This window comes from Numenius arquata, chromosome 11 (genome assembly GCF_964106895.1).
Source record: "Numenius arquata chromosome 11, bNumArq3.hap1.1, whole genome shotgun sequence".
NCBI lineage: Eukaryota > Metazoa > Chordata > Aves > Charadriiformes > Scolopacidae > Numenius > Numenius arquata.
This window is the reverse complement of record NC_133586.1, coordinates 7,983,673-8,005,459: the sequence shown is the minus strand read 5'-3', so window position 1 is coordinate 8,005,459 and position 21,787 is coordinate 7,983,673. Positions and strand designations below refer to the sequence as shown.

Sequence of the window (21,787 nt, the reverse complement as noted above, 5' to 3'; positions counted from 1 at the left end):
GATGTAATTCTGAAGGAGAGCTGTAACTACAAAACTCACACTCCATGAAGTGCATCATTGTGGCCAGGGCTGACAAGATGGACCAGGCTGCACAACAGCCAACAACCCAGCATCCTTTCCATTCCCACCAATCCTAATGCACAGGCTGCGCCACTAATGCATCAGCTCCTAACAAGGGACCAGCTGCTCCTTGCCTGTCTCTATACAGAGCCAAGCACAGGCACAATTGTTATGGGAATAATATACCACAAAGGGGACTCAAATAAGCATAATAACAAACAAAAAGGATAATGATACACAATCAAGCTAACAAGAATAATAATATAATTCAATCATCTCATTAACTTTACTAAAAGCTAGCTTTGTACACCAGTCTCCTGGCTCCTGGAAATGTCTTCAAAGGAGTGCACACATCTGATTATGAACTCCCATCGTCAGTCAGGAAAATAGACACGAATGCAGAACAAAATTATTCCTTTCTGAGCCTGTGGAACATCATGTTCATATCTAATATTCATGCTAATTTGAAAATATAAGGTAGTAGCTATCTAAAATGAAATAATTTCCAAGGCTAAAAGCTTAAGTGTTCAGTAGTCCAAGACAGTAATATCACTAAGCCCACATCAAGTGATTTTTGTAGTGAAATTCCCAGGCAGCCTTGCATCACCAGCATAAATTTGGTATGAAAGAGCCGAGGGAGGTGCACGCAACTCATGGGGTACCTTTACTGTTTCAGAGCTTTTACAGAGACTGCACATGCTTTTGCAATTGGCAATTGAAGACTAATGAAACAAGGAACAACGCATTAAATCCATCCAGTTCTTAATACGACCATTAACTAATTAGTTTTCATGACCATTTAGAAGACAGACGGTTCTGTGATATCCATTCTACTGGCAAGCAGCAATATGGTATTTTCATAAGAAACCCACAAGCAGGACAATGAGGTACCAGACTTTAGAGTTTAACAAACCCTACACCCTGTCCATGCCAGAATTTCTACTGCTAGATCTTTTTTATTCTCTACCAAGACATGCAGACAGTGATGCAGTTCTCTGGGCAATTTGTTAAAAACTAGCAGTTTTGTTGGTCTGTTATTAGGCTGGACACTGGGACAAGCAGTTACAATGCAATAGATTGAGTGTACTCTCCTGCTTAAACTCCTGGAAGCACATGGGATATGCTGGAAGATAAAAGGAATGGCAGCAAAGCACCTAAAACCTCAGCTATTCATCTTCCAGGAGAAAAAAGCACCAAACAATAAAGCCAACCACTGGCACAAGGCTGGTGCTGAGTCCCGTAGACAATGTTAGCAGACAGGCTCCTGTTTTAGAGACTCAGCCACACAATAAATTAGGTGAGGGTGTTGGAACAACAGCTGGCTGCTAATTAGTCACAGCCCCCCTCAGCAGGGTATCAACAAAGTGGCAGAGAACATCTCAAGTAAATTAAATTTTAAAAAATCCTACTACAATCACTCCCCCGACAGACCCTTCCTTCATCTCCCCTCTAGGCTTTTTATTTATTGTAATTACTTTAGTAATAAGATTTGTTTCCTTGTTATTATATATATTACCATGCAGAGCAACAACAACAACAACAAAAAATAATAGCTGGGAAGAGTTATGTAGCTTATTTATCTCCTTGGCTGTTATTGGGCCACTGGGTGGAGAGAGAGATGAGGAGGTGGGGGCTTGGGAAAAGCAGTAAATAGAAGAGAAAGCCTATTCCTCAGAAGCAGAGACGTATGGGGGCATATTTACGAAGGAGGAAACACTGACAATGAGTGAATAGAGCTAATAACTCAGGGGGCCCAGCAGCTCTGGCTGATAAAGGAAGGAATAAACAACACTGCATCGGAAGCACTGTCAGAAGGGAGAGTCCTGGGGCGCAGCCGTCTGCAGAAGGATGCTCACCACAGAAGGAAAGCTAAGGATGGGCTGTCACATCAACACAGAGCAAAGGACCTTGGTGAAAACTGGGGCACCTCGCACAGCACAGAGAGGTACTCTGAGAAGCGCACCATGCAAGGCCAGACCCCACTTCTGGCTCCACCAAGGAAGAGCTTGCAGAGATGAGGTGAGGAACACCACAGACCACATTTTATCTCATGTTGTGCATGCATGACCCACATTTGCTACCCTAAGCTCCCAAATCCATAAATCTTTGCTAAGGGAGGGTCTTACAAGGTTGACAAGAGCAACAAGGCTACTTGGCTTGAAGAGGTAGAGGTGGTCTCCACCCATTTCAAACAAGCCTCACTTCAGTAAAAAAACATAAAAGTGGTAGACAGGCACCCAAAGCCTTCAGGCTGGCCTACTGAGGATAATACCAAGCTGCCCAACAAGAAGTGCTCATTCACCATCTCTACTTCCCCACCAGAGCAGGATCACCACCCTCATAGCGGAGGGCGACTTAGGCAACAGAGCAGCAAATAACTGAGACACTTTCCCCAAACAGAGTAGAAGCTAAGTCCACAGTTCATATGCACTTCCCAGAGCCATACACCAAGTCAGTACAGATGCTCCCAGAGCTGGCATTTTCACCCCCTCTGAAGTCCTGAGAAAAGTATCAATGCACGATATGCCACCTTACAATGTGCAGCTCTGAGCACCACCATTATAAATGAGTAAGGGTTGTATCTTTTACAAAATGTTTTTATCCAAGTATACTTTGGCTTTCACACATCTACCCAACTACTTTTGACATGGTGGTACCAATTTAGACATGGGATTTCTGAAGTCACCACACGGGACAGACCCGTAGAGGGTCTGCCAAAGAACAGCAGCACACTAATCCTGTTGTACCTCTCTCTCCTAGAGACAAACTCTCCCACTGCATTAATTAATGACAGTTTGAAAACACACCTTTCCCAGACCTCCCACATCACCGCACTAACCTTAGAGAAACACATCATAGGTCAACTAGTTTGGAGAGAGCCTTTGGAACGTGTTTGCAGAGTGCATGGCCAGTTCAGTTATGCACAGCTAGATTCTTAAACTCCTCTTCAATCCCCTGACCACAGAGAAGCAATACAGAAAAGGAGGGGGAGGAAAGGAGGGATCTCTGCAGTCATACAGCTTTGTGGGACATCACCTCAAGATTTAATCCTTGTGGATGCACTTCTGGATCATAAACTGACTCCTTCGACTGGCCATTCGCTTTTTTTTTTTCCCTGTCTCTGATCAGTTCTGCCTCTTATTGTCTGGAGAACACAATGTCTCAAAGCAGGAGAGCAAGCATTAATATAGGAGAGAAAAGAAGCCATGTATACAAATAGTGTGGTTTGGGTATAGAGATAAATGTGCATCTGATCCTTCTCTTAAGATTAGTGTCCTTCAAAAAACAAAGGACCAGATTCCAAAGAATAAGTGGAAGCACACTCATTTTTCCCTTTGTAAATTCTGAGTGTGTGCAGAGGAAACCTGTTCTAGAAGGAATCCTAATGGACATTTCTATCTGAATTTCAGTAATTGTCAAAGAGGTAAAGCTTTTTTCTGCTGGATGTGAGGAGGTAATGAACAAAGCCTCTTAAGTAAAACAGGATGGAATAAACAACCTAAATAAAGTGGGAGCGAGTATCAATGGAGAGACAAGAAACCCAGCACCTCACCTGCCCCACCTCTGAGCAGCAGAAAAGCTCACTCAGCCTGTGTTGTGGGAGGGCAGGTGCAGGAGGGAAAAGGACGTTTTTAAACCAGATAAAGAATAGTCCATGGCTATAATCCAAAATGCAAATCAGGATTTCCTCTTCCTAACTGCTACTATGGTTACCCCATGGTTCTGAAAAAAATCATGCTCCTTCCAAAAAAATCATCCCTTTACCAAAAAAAGACTCACCAGCTCCCATCTCTTCTGATTGGTTCGATTCATTTATAAAATGCATCAAGTTCTTTTCATTGAAAAGCTTCTTTGATTCAATAGGAGGGAGGAGAGAGGGAGAAAAGGGCAGATAGAAGAGAAGAAAGAGGAAACATTAAAAAGAGTAGAGGAAGAGGATATGTCAGTTGCCTATGCGGCAACATAGGAGTGAGACATGAACTCAACAGAGAACTGAGATATTGGCCAGTTAGGGATATGTCAGTGGGAAGAGAATTTCTGAATACACAAAACACATAGACACGCCATGAGCAGTCTGCACGTGAAATATTTTTTAACAACAAAATCACTTCGCCAGGAGCTTCCACTTCTTGCTTGATCAATGATCTTGCAAGGCCGATCATTTTTAATTTAATACTTCTGGGAACTGGAGGGGGGGGGAAGTCCTCATCAAACAGGCACAGTTGGCAAGCATTGAGTCTTAGCATTTGGCATCATTTATTACTGCTGTTTATGGTGATATAAATTAGGTTATACTGATATAATTAATAACCCTAAATTTAGGTGTAATAAATAGCAATATTTACCTAGAACTGCAGTGTCTGGAGAAGTCCAGCCAAACCCACAAAGTGTTGACTACCATGTTGTGACTGTGCCCATGCGTGGGAGTACCAGGCATGCCTGTGGCTGGCGTGCAGGTTTGAGCAGATGCTGGGGACAGCTGTGACAGTAGGCTGCTGACAGGAGGATGCACAGCAGCACGTGAGCACACGACCAGTTCATACACAACTGCACAGGCATCCCTGAGCACACACACAACTCAACGCTCAGATGCAGGATAATGAGTTTATGTGGAACAGCATGAACAGCAACCAACGTTGTGTTACCTTATAAAGCCCTCTTTTTGTGCTGCCATAATTAATGTTCCCTTACAGAACCCTGCTTTCAGCATTTTACATAACTATGACTATAATAGATCTAATTTCGGGGTACAAAGATTTCACTTGAACAGAGGAATTTTTATTTTAAAGCAATCTAAAAAGTTTCACCAAAGCCTACTCTGCACCATTCCTGATAATATAGTTTTCCAAGAACAATATTTTCCACTTTTGACCAGTTAAAAACAAGCTTAATAGCTAAAACAGTAGTAGATCTAGATTGAAGAAAAAATGTTCCCAACATGCATACTTCAATCTTCATTTCAAATTGCTCAAAGGTTACAGTATGTCATTATCACATTCTTTAAGGAAGACAACTTGACCAAAAGGAGGGGACATGATCAAGGTCTCATAGTCCCTCAATAGCAGAGCCAGGAAAAAAGCACAGGTCTCTTGCTCACTCACTGCGTTTTGTATCACTTTCCTAATGAAAGCAGTACTCTTCTTCATGGATTCTCCAACACTCAATAGAGATTAATTTCTTTTAAAGCTTTCCTATTTTGCTATGACTTAGTTTAAAAAGAGGATAGAGGTATGGGTGAAGGTAGTGAGCCATGAGACCAAACAACACTTACTACTTCAGATTCTCACAGAGCAACTTGAAAGTCAGGCTGCCAGGACACCTTCTTGTGAGGTAGTTTAATACGGTTGTGGCTTCAGACTCACTTACACTACTTGTGTTGAAGATTAAGACTATTTTTTTCCTTGCAATTTATATAAAAAGAAACAAAATTAAACATACAAATAACCATATCAGGTCAGACAACAGGTCTACCTGAGGCAGCATCCCATCGCTAGCAGTGGCCAAAAGCCAGTGTCTGGCAGAAAGTGCAAGATCAACTTTATGAAAACCGGTGTTTTATTTAATTTAAAATATATAGCCATTATCAGATCAGCTGAATATTATTTGACAAACCCTACACCTGACTGCTGTTCAGGATGGAGCAAAACACTCAGCCATGTGCAGCAACACAGTTGTTCACCAATTCTCTCCGGGTTAAACAGTCAAATTAGATGCAGTATTTGGGAGTGATCTATATTTTTAATGTGATGACAACCCTACTTGTACATGAATGCTTACATCACTGCTATCTTCATCTAGCACCAGTGACAGGGCTGCGAGTCTCTCCATTGCTGACAGACAGGAGCAGATTCTCAGAGCACCAACTGAAAGGAAAGGGCGAAGAGCTCCTTCCCAGCTCAGCCACACACAGCCAGAACATAATCGCATTGCTGTGGTCCTGTCTGTGTTAAAGGAACATTCTCCATGCATAACTTTCAGATCACATTAACCAAAGCAAATACCAAGGCCCTGATCGTCTCATTGCTACAGAAGACTTCCAGAGTGTGGTGGTGCGGTGCCCTGGTGGGATGAAAACTCTTCCTCTGAGCTGCACCAGCAGCAGGGGCACAGCTGGGCTGCTGGAAGAAATCCTTTGTAACCAGGCACTGGCACCTGTCTCTGGGATGGGCAGGGAAGCAGTATGCTCACCCCAGCACACACGGCTGGGGAGGAGGGAGTAAGGAGATTCAAAGAACTGCCACCAGAAAAGAATCCAACTCTTTATTAAATAAAGAAAGATACTGAGATACCAAGACAAAAGCAGAGGCACTGAAACAGAAGAGATCCTTGTTGTGATTGCTGGTTACCACATGTAATTTCCAGCGTCCAGCACCGAGCCAAGATAGTGAATGCATCAAATCCACTATCCCGGCCAGAATGTCCATTCCTCACAGGGGGAAGGTGTGAGAGCACGGCAACTTGTACAAAACTAGAGAAGAACAGCAGGCTGAGATGTTGGCAGAGGGAGAACCAAGGCACTCAAGCAGAATATACTCGAGCAGGTTGAGGTACACCTGGTGGGACTTCCACAAAAGGGATTGTGCCTCCCAGGGCAAACAAGTTGCTTCATGAAGTGGGTTGTGAAATGGGTTTTAGAGAAGTAAAAATTATTTAGCAAGTATCTTCTTACAAGTACTATGGTCGATGACATGCTATAGACCAGCTTCCACAGAAAACAATTTCCCTCTTAACAAAGATAACAGAATTTACCGAAGCATTTAAACCTGGACCAGATGGAACATTAAGTAGCCAAATAATGTTTATATGTGCACATGCAGATTTAAGGGCCTGCAAGATATTTGCCTTTTCAAATACACATGGTTATGTCCAGCAGATCACCAGTAAACCTGAGGTCCAGAACAGAAGCATTTCTTTTAGTGTAGGAGGACACAAGACTACTAAAAAACCACATGGGAAGAAACAAGAATAATATCTGGGCCACAGGAGGCTTCATGGGATAAAAGTATTTAAATTAAAGCATAAAGGAATGCTTCTTTCCCTTCCCCAGGCCTCACAATCAGGAACAGAGCCATGGCTAAGTCCTTATTCCTCTGCTCCTATCGCACATGCAAAGCTTACCAAACCTTTTCATTCATCATCAGATTTAACTAGAGTTTAAGCTCATCTGCACCAGGGAAGGGAAAACACATTCCTGTGTGACATGAGCCCAGGCAGTACATTTCACCCAGGTGTCACTGAGAGCCACGTCCTCTCTCCTGAGGGTCCTTTTTCTGCTACGCTCACTCCTGGCAGCTGGAGAAAAAAAAAGGTCAGACAGTCCCTCCAGTCCTCCATCTGCTGGAAGCCTTAATTAAGTGCAGTGAAAGGAAAAAGAGAAAGGGGGGGGGGCGGGGGGGGGGGGGAGTCACAACCTTTCTTTTTTGCTTCTGCTGTCTGGAAGGATCAAGGAAGCATTTTGTGCCAGCAGAGGCTCCGAGTACTCTGAGGCAGTATCCAGCTACTCTGCAGAGTGCTCCCAGACCACCGATACGCTCAAGTCCTGGGGAGCACAGCAGCACAACAGCTATCACTGTTCAGAGTCACAGACTACAGACTACCAGAAAAGCCCAGGCTGCTGCTCTCTGCTGAACCCCTCACCCCAAACCAACAGGAATTAGTTTAGAACCAGACAGACTCAACTCAGTTGTCACTCAGAACTCTTTTGTTTCTGCAGCACTTGATCTGCACAGCCTGACCCAGAAGCAGACGGGAAAACATAGCTTAAGAAAAGTTTTTCCTCTACACTTCGTTGTGGTTTCAGCGCTTGTCTAAGCTGATCTTTCAGCTTCTAGATTTGTTGTGCGTTCCACTGCCACAAGCTGAGGGGACACAGTTGTGACCAAAACCTGCAAGACCTTATCACCAGGTCAAAACAGACAACTCCCCAGCTACTGGTGGGATGTGATCATCATCATGTCCTGCCCCTGCACCAGAGACAGGACTGACAGTTATTGACTTACAGCCACTCCACAAACACCCAATGAAGTGAACAAACTCCACTCTCCGCAGAGACACGGGAGACTTTTTCCAGTGAAGTGCAAGCCTACCTTAGCTTCGTGCATTCTTCTTCAAAGGGAATTCCTCTTTCACTGGCAGCACAGCAATATTTATTTCATGTTAACATACTAGGAGCAGAGTTGTACTTTTTCCACTCATGTACAGGGAGAGGGAAGGGAAGTTAGTGTGGGTGGGCAGGGATGGTGTAAAGGCAAAGAATACAAAGAGGAATCAGTATTTTCCTAGCTCAGATTCAGTATCTCTTAGGAAACATGTGGGAGGGAAGATTGAAAAGGACGTGGGAAAAGGAGGGAGCTTCACTATATGGAAACATTTCCATGAAAATGTGAAAATTTAATAGATCTTTACTCATCTTCCCCTCCACTAGGCTATACAAAGCATTAATTAAAGCCAGTTATTCCCAAGCATATCAGTTTTGCAGGTGAAGTCTGCCCTGCTGCTTTAGCAGAATAGACAGCTCTCCGTTTATCAAAAAAGATCCTGTTTCTCTGGCACCACTAATAGTCCATCTGGACAACTGAGAGTTGTTATGGCCACATACACATGATTCTGTACATGATTCTGTAGTGTATCTGACAAATGCAAGACAGCACACTGGGCTATATCTCAGATTCACATTTTCCATATGGGATTGATAACAGAAGGAATAAAACATGAGGCAAAGGGAATTCTTCTGACCCAAAACATTGCAGACGAGACCTCCTACCTGCAGAGGGGCAAAGCCTGCAGACAACCACCAGAATAAGTACATGTCACAACTCACCTGCCATTGATGACTCCATCAGGATTAAGCATGGGGACAATCTTGAAAATGAAACATTTCCGCAGGAGATCAGCAATGGGATCACGGCTCACAAGGAACTCCAGGGTCCCCTTCATTACCCAACTGGCATTGCTTTCACCAGGGTGAACACGGGCCATTAGAAACACATAAGGGCGATTGTCTGTAAAACAAAGCAAAAGAAAAAAATAAATAGACAGGACTTCTCTTTGAATAATATCTTTGCGAGTGGGTTTTATTCCTTTTTAATTGAGATAACAAAACATATCTTCTGGAAAATACATCCCTAAGTGTTCTAGATATTTCCTGAGTGTGCTATTTGCCAATTAATGCCAGGTTTGGTCCTCAGAACCAGCATGTGCTAGTTTCATCCCTATTCTTTTGTTTGTTTATTCTATGACACCTTATAGATATTTACATGTACTATTAGAGGGCATTTTACATTTTATTACTTTATAATTATATATTATATTACTTTATAATTATTTTAAATTACTATTTAGAGGCCAATTACTGCCTCTAAAAATGGCACCACATACTTTCTGGCAGTTCTTGAAAGTTGGACTCTGTCAGACTTCACTAAGGTTTAAAATGCAGCTAGAAATAAACTTAATTTTCTGAGGTCCTGCTCCACTTTCAGTATTTCACCATTAACAATTGAGAACGTTCCAAATCTCTAAACAGATCTGTTCACGCTTAAGGGCTTGAAGGACATGGAAGCTGTCTGATCTCCGACAGTAACCCATGTTGTAGGGTCAGAATCGCAACTGATCAAGTTGAAGGGGTATAATTCAAGAAAATACACGGATATGTTAACCAGAAAAACTGCAGAGGTAGAGTACTCAAAACTATTCATCATTTCATATCCATCCAACAAAAGGTAGAAATAACAATGCACATATTAAGGCAGACGGTTACTTTTGGTAGAAAGACAGATTTCAGTTGTATATAATATAGACACACAGATTTACAAAGCTGTTTTTCAGGAGTCACAACTAGAAGAGTTCAGCTGTTTCTAGCAATACATTTGGCATGGGAGACACAAGCAGAGGGAATTGGGAGTAGGGGAGAGGGTTTAGTGGGTCGCTTTTTAAAAAAAATAATCAGTCTTACTAAACAGTTCATTGATAGGATCTCCACTGAACCCGTTTCAAAGTAGACTTGCAACTTGACAGAGAAAGTTTCCTTGTTATCAGATATGTTATTTGCTGTTCCTGTGAAAAAAGCACCCACATTTTGTCTAGTTATAAGTCTCCAAAAACTCCCTGTATACATATGCTTAGAAAAGACCAAGTTTGACAGCAGATTCTTTGAAGATCCCATCTGTGCTAAGCACACTCCCTGCATGGGCCAAGGAAACAGGAGAAGGCAGGAGGAGACACCTGCCAGGCACCGAAAATAAAAGGAAAGGACAAAGCAATTATCTGTCTTAAAATGATCTTTTTGTGAGCATTCACAATCTCTGGGGTTGGCAAAAGTCAACTTGACAGATTTACTTTAGTGGAAAGCATTATCTGTCAGGGCATCACAACGATGCCAGGATAGGTTTGTCCCACTCTATCAGGAAACGTCAGAGCTCAGGCTCTCTTCCCTTGTGTGAATTGAGGGACCCCAACTGACAGGCTTGGGAGTGGCAACAGGACAGAAAACAAAACCAAAGGCATCAGCTCAGTGCCCTTGTAAACAAATGCTGAATTTGCAAGTTATACGCCTTTGTCCTTAGCTCGCAAAGCTGTCCTTCGGTTTCCACATGCTTTACAAATCATTAATCAATTAACGTGAAACAGGGAGGTAGAATGGCATGCTGAAAAATATAGATGTTATTAAAAAGCTGTTTAGCAATTTGTCCAACAAAGCAAAGGCTGTGTCAGAGCTGAGAATACAAGTGAAATTTCTTGTTTCACAGTCAAACAAGGAATAAGCACTAATTTTTCTCCTTAACTGTACCTTTTGCACAGTTCTGCTCAATACGTACATTACAGTACAATTTGTTAGACCTTTCAGGGATGCAGTCAGACTTGGAAACAATCCTCCCTCCACATCTCCCCACTTCCATGCCTTCCTCTTAAGCAGTTGGTGGGCACTAGAAGAGTCAACTGCACTCAGTTCAAAGAGCTCATACACAGCAATCATAGTCTGGTCCAGTAAAGCAACTGGAACTCTGTTTCTCAATAGCGATATATTAGTCTTTTATCATTCTTACACCTTACCTTACTGTGAGGTTAGTATATTTTGAGCAATGGGTATACACAAGTCCCTAGGGCACTTAGGGACTGCAAAAGATTCCTTTAGCTCCTGCAGAACTACTCGTCATTCCGATTTTTTTCCCCCATAATTAGAGCACACGATGTCTATTCTGCTCCAGTTAGTTGTGCATTACAGTCTACCTTAGTAATGCTTTAAAATAGCAACAAGCAAAAACTAGCTTTCACGAAGATATCAGCTGCATTTTTCCATTTCCAAACATTTTCCTCTTTCTCCCATCACCATGATTTAGTGCTGTTTTGCAGGCTCATTGCTGAGCTAAACTTATGGGACCATGCTGTTTGTTGTAGCTGAGAATGAGGCTCTTGAGGACTCCTAATGGACAATAGCTGTAAATAGCACAAAGCAAAATAAAACGTGTTCTCTTTTGCAATTGATGAACACAGCTTTAACTCTTATCTCTTCTGTATATTGGAAGAGAGCACAGCATCTTAATTTAGAGGTTCTTTCCTCAGTCAAAATAAGGTGGGGGGGAGGGGGGAAAAACTCTAAGCAAGGGCTTTCTCATCTCAGAAACCTTATTTCCGCTAATTGCAAATAGCATGGGAATGGCAGAAACCTGAGTTCTGTTCTTCCTCTCAAGGCTGATCAAAGTCAAGCTTGTCTTAGATTCAATGTCAGAAAAGCTTCTGGAGTTTCCAGATCTTAAAACCCAGGAAATGGGGGGAAAGAGACCAGACAGAAATACATTGTTTCCCTGTGGGTGACAACAGAGGGGCCCACAGCCTATAGGTCCAGACAAGGAAATCTCTCTATTCCAGTTAAAGCTTCCTTTAAAAGCTCCCCTCCTGACAAGCATATCCACCAGAGAGTCATAACCAAGGTATGTACCAGCCAGGAAACGGCAGGGCTCGTTAACTGCCTCTTTCCTTCATGGAAGCCATCACAGCCAAATCCCATATCCAAACACTGCGCTCCCCCAGCCTGCACCCAGCGTGAAGGCTAACGAAGCAGCAAATAGAGCAAAGAGCTGACGACATGCTCATAAAATGCGCTACCCTTGAAACACCTGGGAAACAAAGATTTAACTCTGTGGCAGGCAAGAGTCACTCAATCTTATGCTTTACAGCATACCCAGTTCCTTATCTGCCTTGAAATTATCGTGATAACTGCAATAAACACCCGAGCTCATGACAGCGGCAGCACTGGCCAGCCGTACTCAGCACTCCAACTGAGAGGCACCAGTCAAGGTTCCTGCATGTCAGGTCAGCTGCTTCCCTTCATTCCTAATTTCCAACGTCCCCATAACGCCCCCAGTCCTGACAAGACCATCTCAGCACTACCCAGCATAGATTACTGGTTTACACTGGCGCCCAGCTGCCCTTCCTCTGTGGTATTTCAGAACACCTTGTGACTACCTCCTGTGCCCCACCAAATCTATCTTCAGGACACACAACCACAAGTTCTCTCGGATACCTCCTTCCAAACCCAGAAATAAGCTCAAGTCTTCAAAATCCTCAGGCCAACACTTTGGCAAAATCCTCCCCAAGTTGTGGGGAAGCTGCCAGAAAGCTCAGGTTAGCCATTTATCTCTGCAAAGCCCACACGACACATAACCTTCTCTGGGAATGTAAATAATAAAAAGAGAAAGCAGAAGAACCTTTTCATGCTACATAAAGCCTTATCCAACAGATCATGTCTCGTTACACTGTGTTACATTTCGACATGCCCAGAATATAACGTGGCACCAACAATACCCGGGGTGAGAGATTAAAGTGTCACCGATTCCTCTTGCAAAACTCTGAGCAAAAACCCTTTGAGTAATAATTCTACTAACGTATCACCTTCTTCCCATCTCTCCTTCTCTTCATTCATTTTGACTGTAGATATATGCATGAAAATAAGAGCTTTGTTCTTCCAGTACTGCTAACTTGCTGCTTAATCTCCTGCATGTTATAAGAACCTTCCTCTAGTCATGTCATCACAAGGTTTGCCAAGAGGTGACTTTGATGTCACTAATCGTGACATCAGTTGGGGAAAGAGCAGCCTGAAAGAAATGAACAAAACCCCATTAACACAGCAGTGTCTCTCATCAAGAGGAGCGCAGAAAGGAAATGAAATGCAGTTCCAGATGCCCTGACCTGGGCTGATATTCTAAATTATTTCAAGCTGAGATTTGAGCCATGCTATTTGTAAAGGGACCAGGCATTGAAACAACACAGGGCTAAGATTTTATAAGGAGTCAAAGGGAATTATATACACAGCATGTGAGAAATTCAACGTAGATCCAGGTCTTGACTGGAATATTTCTGGCTGTGCTTCTGCATTTCTCTCTTCCCTTTACCCCAAGCCCAGGAACAATAAAACACAAAATTATTTTTTTTCCCTTATGCCTAAATACAGCATGATTTTATCATAAGCGTTACACAAATCAAAGGGTCAAGTTTACTCCAGGACATAGTAGACAAAAAACCAAGAAAGCTGAACTCTCCTTTCCAACTCAATTAGCTGTGGCCACTACAGGGTATTCTGCAAGTCAAACGATGGATAAACAGGAGCACCATCACATAGCTCTTCCATGCGTGTCACGGCTGCAGCCTGCCCTGGACACATCTGATACGCCCAAGGCTGCAGAGTTACACAAAGCCAGAGAGAAGACAGGATATGGTGTGATGTACAATGAATATATTAAAGCATGTTTGTAAAAAGCATCAAATACTGAGATCACAGAAAACACGAGATTGATCTCAGGGACAATCTGCATCAGACACTTTATTCCCCTCCTAAAACTTTTCCATTAGTTGTCAGTCTTTCAGTTGCCTTAAGACAGACTAATTCTTCCCTCCCCATCTCCCCCCAACATCACTGTCTCCTTGCTGACCCTGCTTTTGGCTAAATGCTCCAAAAGCAGACACATCTTAAGACAGAAGCAACATACAGTCTGGCAGGACCAGCTGTTGTTTTCCAGAATTATCAATGAGCTATTCCTTTCTTAAATAGGTCTATATTATATGTATTATTACTGTTACCTGTGGCAAAGTAGTGAACATTATAAATCACCTCTTGCTGCCTGTTCTATACCTTCATAGCTTGGTGGGGGAGTTTCAGGCTCCAAGTTGCTTGGCAACCTCCTTTTGTGCATGTGTTTTATGAATTCATTCACCTCTGAATCAGCGATGATCAGGGAGCTGAATACGGGTATGACTGCCCAGACTTGGTGCAGCTTGACATCCTACTGCTGCTGGTTTTTAACTCCGGGAAATTGGTAAGCAAGTTGTAAAGTCTGTTTTGGGGCAGACTCCAAAATCCCAAGTGCTGAAGGCAGCAGGAACCACTACCATTATTTAGCATGACCTTCTGTATGACTGAAGCTAAAGGAAATCCATATGAAATAATTCCTGCTCAAATCAAAGCGTACCTCTTGCGGAAGATTGGGGAACAACGGAATGTTATTTTCAGAACTTGCACCTATGGAAAACCTACTATAACCCTTTGCAGATTGTTGCAGTTTACAACCAGCATCCCCATCTTAAGTGTGTGCATCTGAATTAGTCTACCCGAAATTTCCAACCACTGCATTACATTTTTGGACATGCAAACTCAACATTCACTAGCATATCCTATCTCACTCTGCACACCCTCTGAACTGCTTGGATAACATCAAACTTCAAATATGAAGCCATGTGGCTGTTACAGTGCAGATGCCTCATGAGACTGATGACAGGCAAGCTGCCTTGCATTTATCTCCTCCCAGAGCTTTATCACTAAGCTGAGGAGTTCCTCTACCTGGCCATAACTCCCACAAATGTAGTCTCTCCACTTCCCACAGCCAGAGTCCAACGAAATAAAATCACGATGCAGGACAGCTGGTCCAGAAGTACCACCAAGAAGGATCAGGGGATTCTAGTGGATGAGTTAGTGATGCAACGCAGTTCCAAAAATAGCAGCTCTCCCGAGATGGAATAACAGGCAACGTCACAGCTAAGACGAGGAACACTGTACCTTTGCTCTGCTCAACCCAGTGAACAAAAACAACTAGCTGGAGGGCTGTGCCCACTGCTGGCCACCATAGTTTAAAAATGAATTCAATGAAAACTGCAGAAGAGGTCATTAAGAATGATAAAAGGTTCAGAAGTCCTAACTTACAAAGATAAATTGGAGAAAATGGGTTTTAAACTCAGAAAGGAAAGATGAACAGAGAGGGAGGAGATGACCTTTAAATTGCAAAAGGCTGCTATAAAAAGAGATAGCAATCAGTTGTTCTCACTGTCCGCTGGGACTAGGTTGCATAAAAAGAAATGCAAGTTATTCTCTATTAGCTAAGCCTTTCTGTAGTAACTTGACTGCCTTCACTGGAGTGCCCATATATTTACGCTACCTTCTACTAGGTCCTTATTTATGAAGTCCTGCATCAAGCCACCCTGCTCCAGTGCCCAGAACAGCGTCAGTCTGAGGCCTACAGCCACCAGGTCATTCTAGCTACCCGTTTAGAAATTTGGTCCAAGATTCCCCTCTAGCCCTCTGGAATTATCTCTGTGTTCTGAGTGCTACTGGAATCACTATTCCAGTCCACAGACATCTCCTTTGATCTCTTTGATACAAGGTGTCTACTTAACACTTAATGTAAGCCACTTTAAAATATGTTAAACATTAGCCACTAATTAGCGACTAATCAAAAATATTTCATCATCATGATATTTTGACATTGCTTGGGCTTCTTCCCACATACAGATAAAAATATCGAAAGTTCTGTCTTGCCTACTCTGTTAGTGACAGTGCTATCACTTTAAGACTGTAGTAATATAATTACTGGGATTCCTTTCATTAGTAATTACCTTCCCAATCCCCTCTATTATCCTTAAATCTAGTGGTTCTCAGCTTCTGTGTATGCACCCTTTGAAAGGGGTGAGAAGCAAACGCTAAGATCAGATCCAAGAGTCCTCCCAAGAGATTACCCAGCTGGCTGATGTAGGGATCTCCAGATTATCTGTCAACAGCAGGCAAGGACCTATCATCCCCCGCTTCTATAACACTCACATTACAGCCTTAATTTACTCTATGGCAGCAGGCAATTTCAGATACTCAAGTATTTTGTACTGCCACGGCCTGACCATCAATCCATATGTTTTTCGGCCAGCATGTGAAAAATGTAGATTGCCTTGTAGAGGCACAATACCTCTGAGACACGGCAAGTAGAAAAAAAGGAGTATTTTCAAGTTCAGTACATGTGTGACTCTTCCACCTTCTGGCTTATTCGTACGAAGATAACAACAATGGCCCGAGAGAAGAACCGGTCAGTGAATGTTCAGAAGAGTGGAAGACACTGGAGCAGATATACATCAAAACAAACTATATGGTGTTCTCATTCGGTATGATTAGAGAAGTGGCAGCATCGCCCTAAAGTGTCCCTTGCCTAAAAGAAGGTGCAGGCAGGAGGTAAGTGCAGCAGAGACCTGGAGGCACAGGCAGAGCGCAGAGATCCATGCAGGTCTGAAATCCATGGGCTCTTTTCCGAGAGAAGGATTTCATCTGAAATGAAATCAGGCAGGAGGAGCAGACTGAAAGCGCTTCCATTGTCATAAAAATATCTCCCTGGGTAATCCACAGTGATGGAAAAAGGAAACTCTGATAATTTATGTGACAGTTTAATGGGATTTTGGTGACACATGATGCTTTAGAAAGAATTTGCCCAAATAGGACAGACAGGACTTTAATAAGGCTTCAGCTCCAAAACAGCAATATTTTCACCCCTTACTTTTACATTTCATTCTATATATCCACAGCCCATCTATCTCATTTGCAAGGCGCATTACAACACTGCAAGAGCAACAGCTCTACACTTTCTAGTTACATCCCCAGCCAGAGAGACCTCCGAGTATCTGATCCTTAAAGGGATCAAGCTGACTTTGCACCTAAAGGGCAGAGCATCACAGAGCTGTGAATTCCGAGGCACGAGCTGCCCTCTGGCCACATCCCCAGCTCTGCGGATGGCATTAATAGCTTCTCCACAGAAACAAAGGGCAGCAGATGGACAGTCTGCAGCAGGAATCACTTGCAGAGGGGACACCCCCAGAGCACACCCCCGGAGTAAATGGCTTTCACACTGCAAGTGATGCCTCGAGCCATGTCTCCTGCTTATGAGAGACACAGCATTTACTCCAGTGTAACACCCTGTGCCCTTCACTGGCGTCGTTCCGAGAACAGGCACAGCAGCAAGAGGAATTGCTTAGAGTTCTAAACTAGGGTGAAGCCAGGGTTAATGGGATGAAACTTCACAAAGGAACATTTAGGATGAATATCAGTGAGTTATATTGAAGAGTCTCCCCTGTGGAGAGGTAGACGTTAACATTAAAACCACATTGCCCAGAGCACAAGAAGCCATTCTGTACACAACGATCTCACAGTAGCTGGGGACAGAAATAACCCAACCAGCATTTGTTTTCTTTACTGATTTTGATAGATCCAGTTCTGAAGTTCTTATTTTTCTGGAAAATCTCCTTCTGGGAATCTAGGCAGGAGAGGAATGGTAAAAAGCTGTGTGAAGATCTCAATATTTTGTCCAGCCTTTCTGTGACTACAGCAGGTTAAGATTAACTTAGGACCTGCACTGGGGCCTGTTAGGCCTAAAATGAGCATAGAAAATGGAGCACCTGTCAATGTTTCTTTCACCACTTGGAATAATAACTTATTTTCCTGTTAAATTTGGCTATCTGCTGTGTATTTCTTCAAGCATTTCTGCTCTACAAAGGACAGATTCTGTAACAAAGAGCTTTTTGCCCACAAACTTTCTATACAGAACAGAGATTTAAAACCCTCCTAATGCCACCTACAGCATAAAGCAGTGTTTATTCTTAAACATGTGTTGTGCCTTTAAGAGGCACAGATCCATCTCTGCCTCTGACTTGAGGTCTTCCTTAGGGAATGACTTGTAAGAAATAAAATATATTAAAAGAAAGCGCAATCAGAGCCTCTCATTATGAAAGGATAAAATAACAATTTTTGTCAAGATAAAAAGCATCACAGATTGGCTCTGATGGGAAAAATTTCATTCTTGGTCTTCACTTGATTTGGTATTTATCACTCCATTTCTCCAGAAATATCCTGGCAGGGAATTTTTCTTAAAAATATTATCCCATACTTCTCCTGCAGTGAGCAAGCTATGAGACTTTTAACTTGTGTGTTTTGCTACATATGAAAAACTCACAGAGAAAAGGTAAAGAAAACAGGCAAGTCTGGAAAAGGTACCTTCTAACACTTCACTATGTCAACAACTTCACAGAAAAGGACCTTCTGCACGTTCACCTCATTTGTGGCATCACTAAATTGACTGTTACATCACTGCTGCACAAGTCTATCCTAAATTTTAGAACTGCATTGCTCAGAGCTGATCCCAAAGGAAATTCTGGCTTTCCCCAGACAGAGATTGATAAGGTAAAACTGTCTCCCAATTCTGAATAATGAATCTTGTCTTGATGGCAAGTTCTTAGATGAACTCACCAAACAATTGAGCAAGAGAATGCAAATAAGGGAGCAACATAAAAGGTCTTTCAATCAGATCATCAGGACTGCAAGACTGGTGTTGTACCATGACATAAGCAGCATCATTTTTCATTTTCTAGACTATGTGACATGTTATGTAACAGACACAAAGCAGAGTTTGACTGAACTGGAAGTATTTATCACCACAATGATGCAGAAATATCCTTAAACTAGAAGAATATCCTACTGTCCACCCCTGAATGGTACAGCTTCCTGCTTACTTTAGCCTTGACAAGAAGCCTACTTCTATGTATAAAGTTTTATCTCGATAAAGACCAAAGTGGGGGGCACTAGCACTTTATATCTGAAATACGATAAATTAAACTTTTTTTTTCCTCCTCTGAAATGTTTAGAACTCATAGCAGTAACAGATTTAATATTAGTGGCCAATCCTAATCTCTATTCCCCTACTGCCATCCAGCATCCTAGAAATAACAGTGGTTTAACATCTCGTGTTGAAACCTCAGATCAAGAGCTCACATTAGTTGTTTAGGTCATAAGCAGAACATAACTTTTCTAAGGAAGATAATAGAGATGAATGTTAAAGTTCGTAAGCAAGTTCATACCATATTATTTTCAAGCCATTCTACTACTGAACTACTCTAAGGATGAAGAATCAGGATCATATAGCACAATCAGTATCCCAGAATACTTGACAGAAAGACAGGTGGAATAAAATTTGCCACTGCATAAAACAGATAACATGCAGAAATTTCAAACAGTATGTGGTAAGACACTAAGTAGTCGCTGTCTAAGGTCACCAAGAAGTTCTTCCCTTCAGATGCTAGTGAAACGATTTCTAATGAATGATGACTTTCTACATCAATCACTACAGGGAGTGGAACGTCAAGCTGGGAAGACTACTAGTCTGTTTGAGGAAAATTGTTTCTTCTTAGCAATAAGATAGTAGGAAAGCTAGGGAAAATAAAACTGTTCTTTTTTTCCCTACAAATTGCTATGAAGCACAGAAAAAGGTATTCATGTGTAAAGGATTCAGGCTGCAAAACAGTCTTGGCAGTCCCAGAAGGAACAAAAGTAGAAGTGGAACATGTAACATCCTTCCTCACCACTCCATGTATCATTGCAAAAGTGGAAGTTTTCACACAAGAGAGGGTTTTGCTCTTTATTTCATAGTTTCCTAAGTGATAGTCAATTTGTTTAAAAAAAAAAAAAAAGTCTTCTCCAGAAGGTTCTTTTTGGCAAATAATTTAACAGCATGAGTGATGGTTGCTGATAAGTTTAAATTTCTGATGTGTAGTACAGAGACAAGCTTCATAAAGCTGATACTGTGACATGTTTCCTCAAGTCCCAGTGCCTTCCTGAATTTTCACCCCAATATTTCTGCAACAGAACTTTGGACTTTTCCAATTAATGCTGCCACAGAATCCTTCCATCGTAGCTCAGCCACTCTTTACAGCCTCTACAATCCACAGCATGAGCTCCTCTCTCTTACTTGCCATAAGAAGCACTCATATGGAAACCATTCTATTTCAGAGCATTCACTACCACTTCATCTTCCACTCTGTAAACTATCAGAATGCTTTTAAAAGAAACACTTATTTAAATAAAAGAAAATCCCTGTAAATCACGGTCATGACAGGCTAATGGCTAGCATTGCAAAGATGATTTATCTTCCTGCTATACTAACAAAGCTTCTTATGCTAATACCTTGTTTTCGAAATATGAAGAGACTTCTAACTGATGTTTTCTAACTGCAAGAATATACAAGTAATGAAAAACACCTTACATTAAAAAAATAACCTTCACCTGCCATCCAACATCCCCATCAACTCTCAAAATCAAAAGATCTCCTTAAATTATCTTTGCTTTCTGTATTATTTATTGTGCTTCCTTCATGGATGAAGAAACCAACTACTCAATCTCACTGTTTGTAATCCAAATTAATTTTAGAGTTTGCATGCATTAGCTGCATGCTTTAATTTGATTTATTTTATTTGATTTCTGTCTATTAAATTACATTTGAGGCAGGTTAGATGGCCTCATGGGGAGCATCTCACCAGGACTACCCTTTGTGCAAACAGCAATTATTTTATCTGAGCTGAGCCTAATTTCAAGTCACATCTTGATAGGCTGAAAAATAATGTCATGGTATCTGCACTGCAAGTGATATCCTAACTGGTGAGAAAGACCTTTGACAAGCTAGAAGGTGGGTCCTGGAAGTGTTGTGATTAAAAGGGTATGATACAGGGTATTAAATTAAGCAGCGAGTCATCACTTATGACCAGGAGCATTATTTCAAGTTTACCTACAGATATTCTGCACAGCTCAGAGGCCCATCACCTATGTCAGTACACAGACTGCAAGTGTGTCACTACATTTTTTATTGCTCGTTCACAGTTAGTAAGTGCTAAACACAGGGACAATAGGAATTGTGGAGGCACTACAGCCACTGAGACCCCAGAATCCTTCATCCATCTCTTGCTTATTCTTTCGCCTCTGGCCAGTTGCTCTTTGTGAGGAACAATTCCCATGTGTTGAGTTGTGCTTCACGGTGACCCTCTAGCTGTTGTTTTTGTGCCCTTTCAAAACGCTTGACAAAACTGTCACAGAAGGAGTTTGGCATCTGGAAGCTGCGACAGACACAATACGACTTGATTCATAAAACATAACTAAACAGCTTGGGCTGCCAGAGGCCAGGATTTACAGGACCGCATTTCAAGAACAGCCTTCACCGCCTGCTCTACTAAATGCACTTTCCCACTCTGCCGCAATACAAATTCCCAAGCTGTGTTAGGGTGACCTGCAACACTCTGAAGTGACAAAGCAGCTGAGACACCAATCTTGTTAGAGCCTTCCCTGTCCACGGCTGATCAGAAAGGACAAGAAATGACCTTGGCTCTGGCTGCACCTTTTACACCTGGCTACAAGGGTAGGGAGCACTACAAAAAATAAGACATCGTTTTTCAGAAATCCCTTCAGCACAGCAAGCACAAAGGACAAAATCAAGCCATAGATCATTTCTGCAGCATTATCCACTACAGCCTCATTTTTACAATAAAAGCCTCCCTGCATTTGAATTTCCAGCAGGTGCAACCTGACCCGCAAGGAATTTAAGGACTTCCTGCCCTCCTATCCATCTCTTTTCTTCCATCTTGCTTTTCTTCTTCTTGCTGTCCTACCCAC

At 42.2% G+C, this 21,787-nt stretch overlaps 1 protein-coding gene across 1 annotated transcript in view; it reads right to left on the bottom strand.

Annotated features, from left to right (window-relative positions):
- AGBL1 (AGBL carboxypeptidase 1) overlaps positions 1-21,787 on the bottom strand; it is a 274,834-nt gene that overhangs the window by 170,507 nt on the left and 82,540 nt on the right. Inside the window, exon 17 of the mRNA XM_074155673.1 lies at positions 8,882-9,062. Coding sequence (XP_074011774.1) covers positions 8,882-9,062 — 181 coding nt within the window. The remainder of the gene's footprint in view (positions 1-8,881; positions 9,063-21,787) is intronic.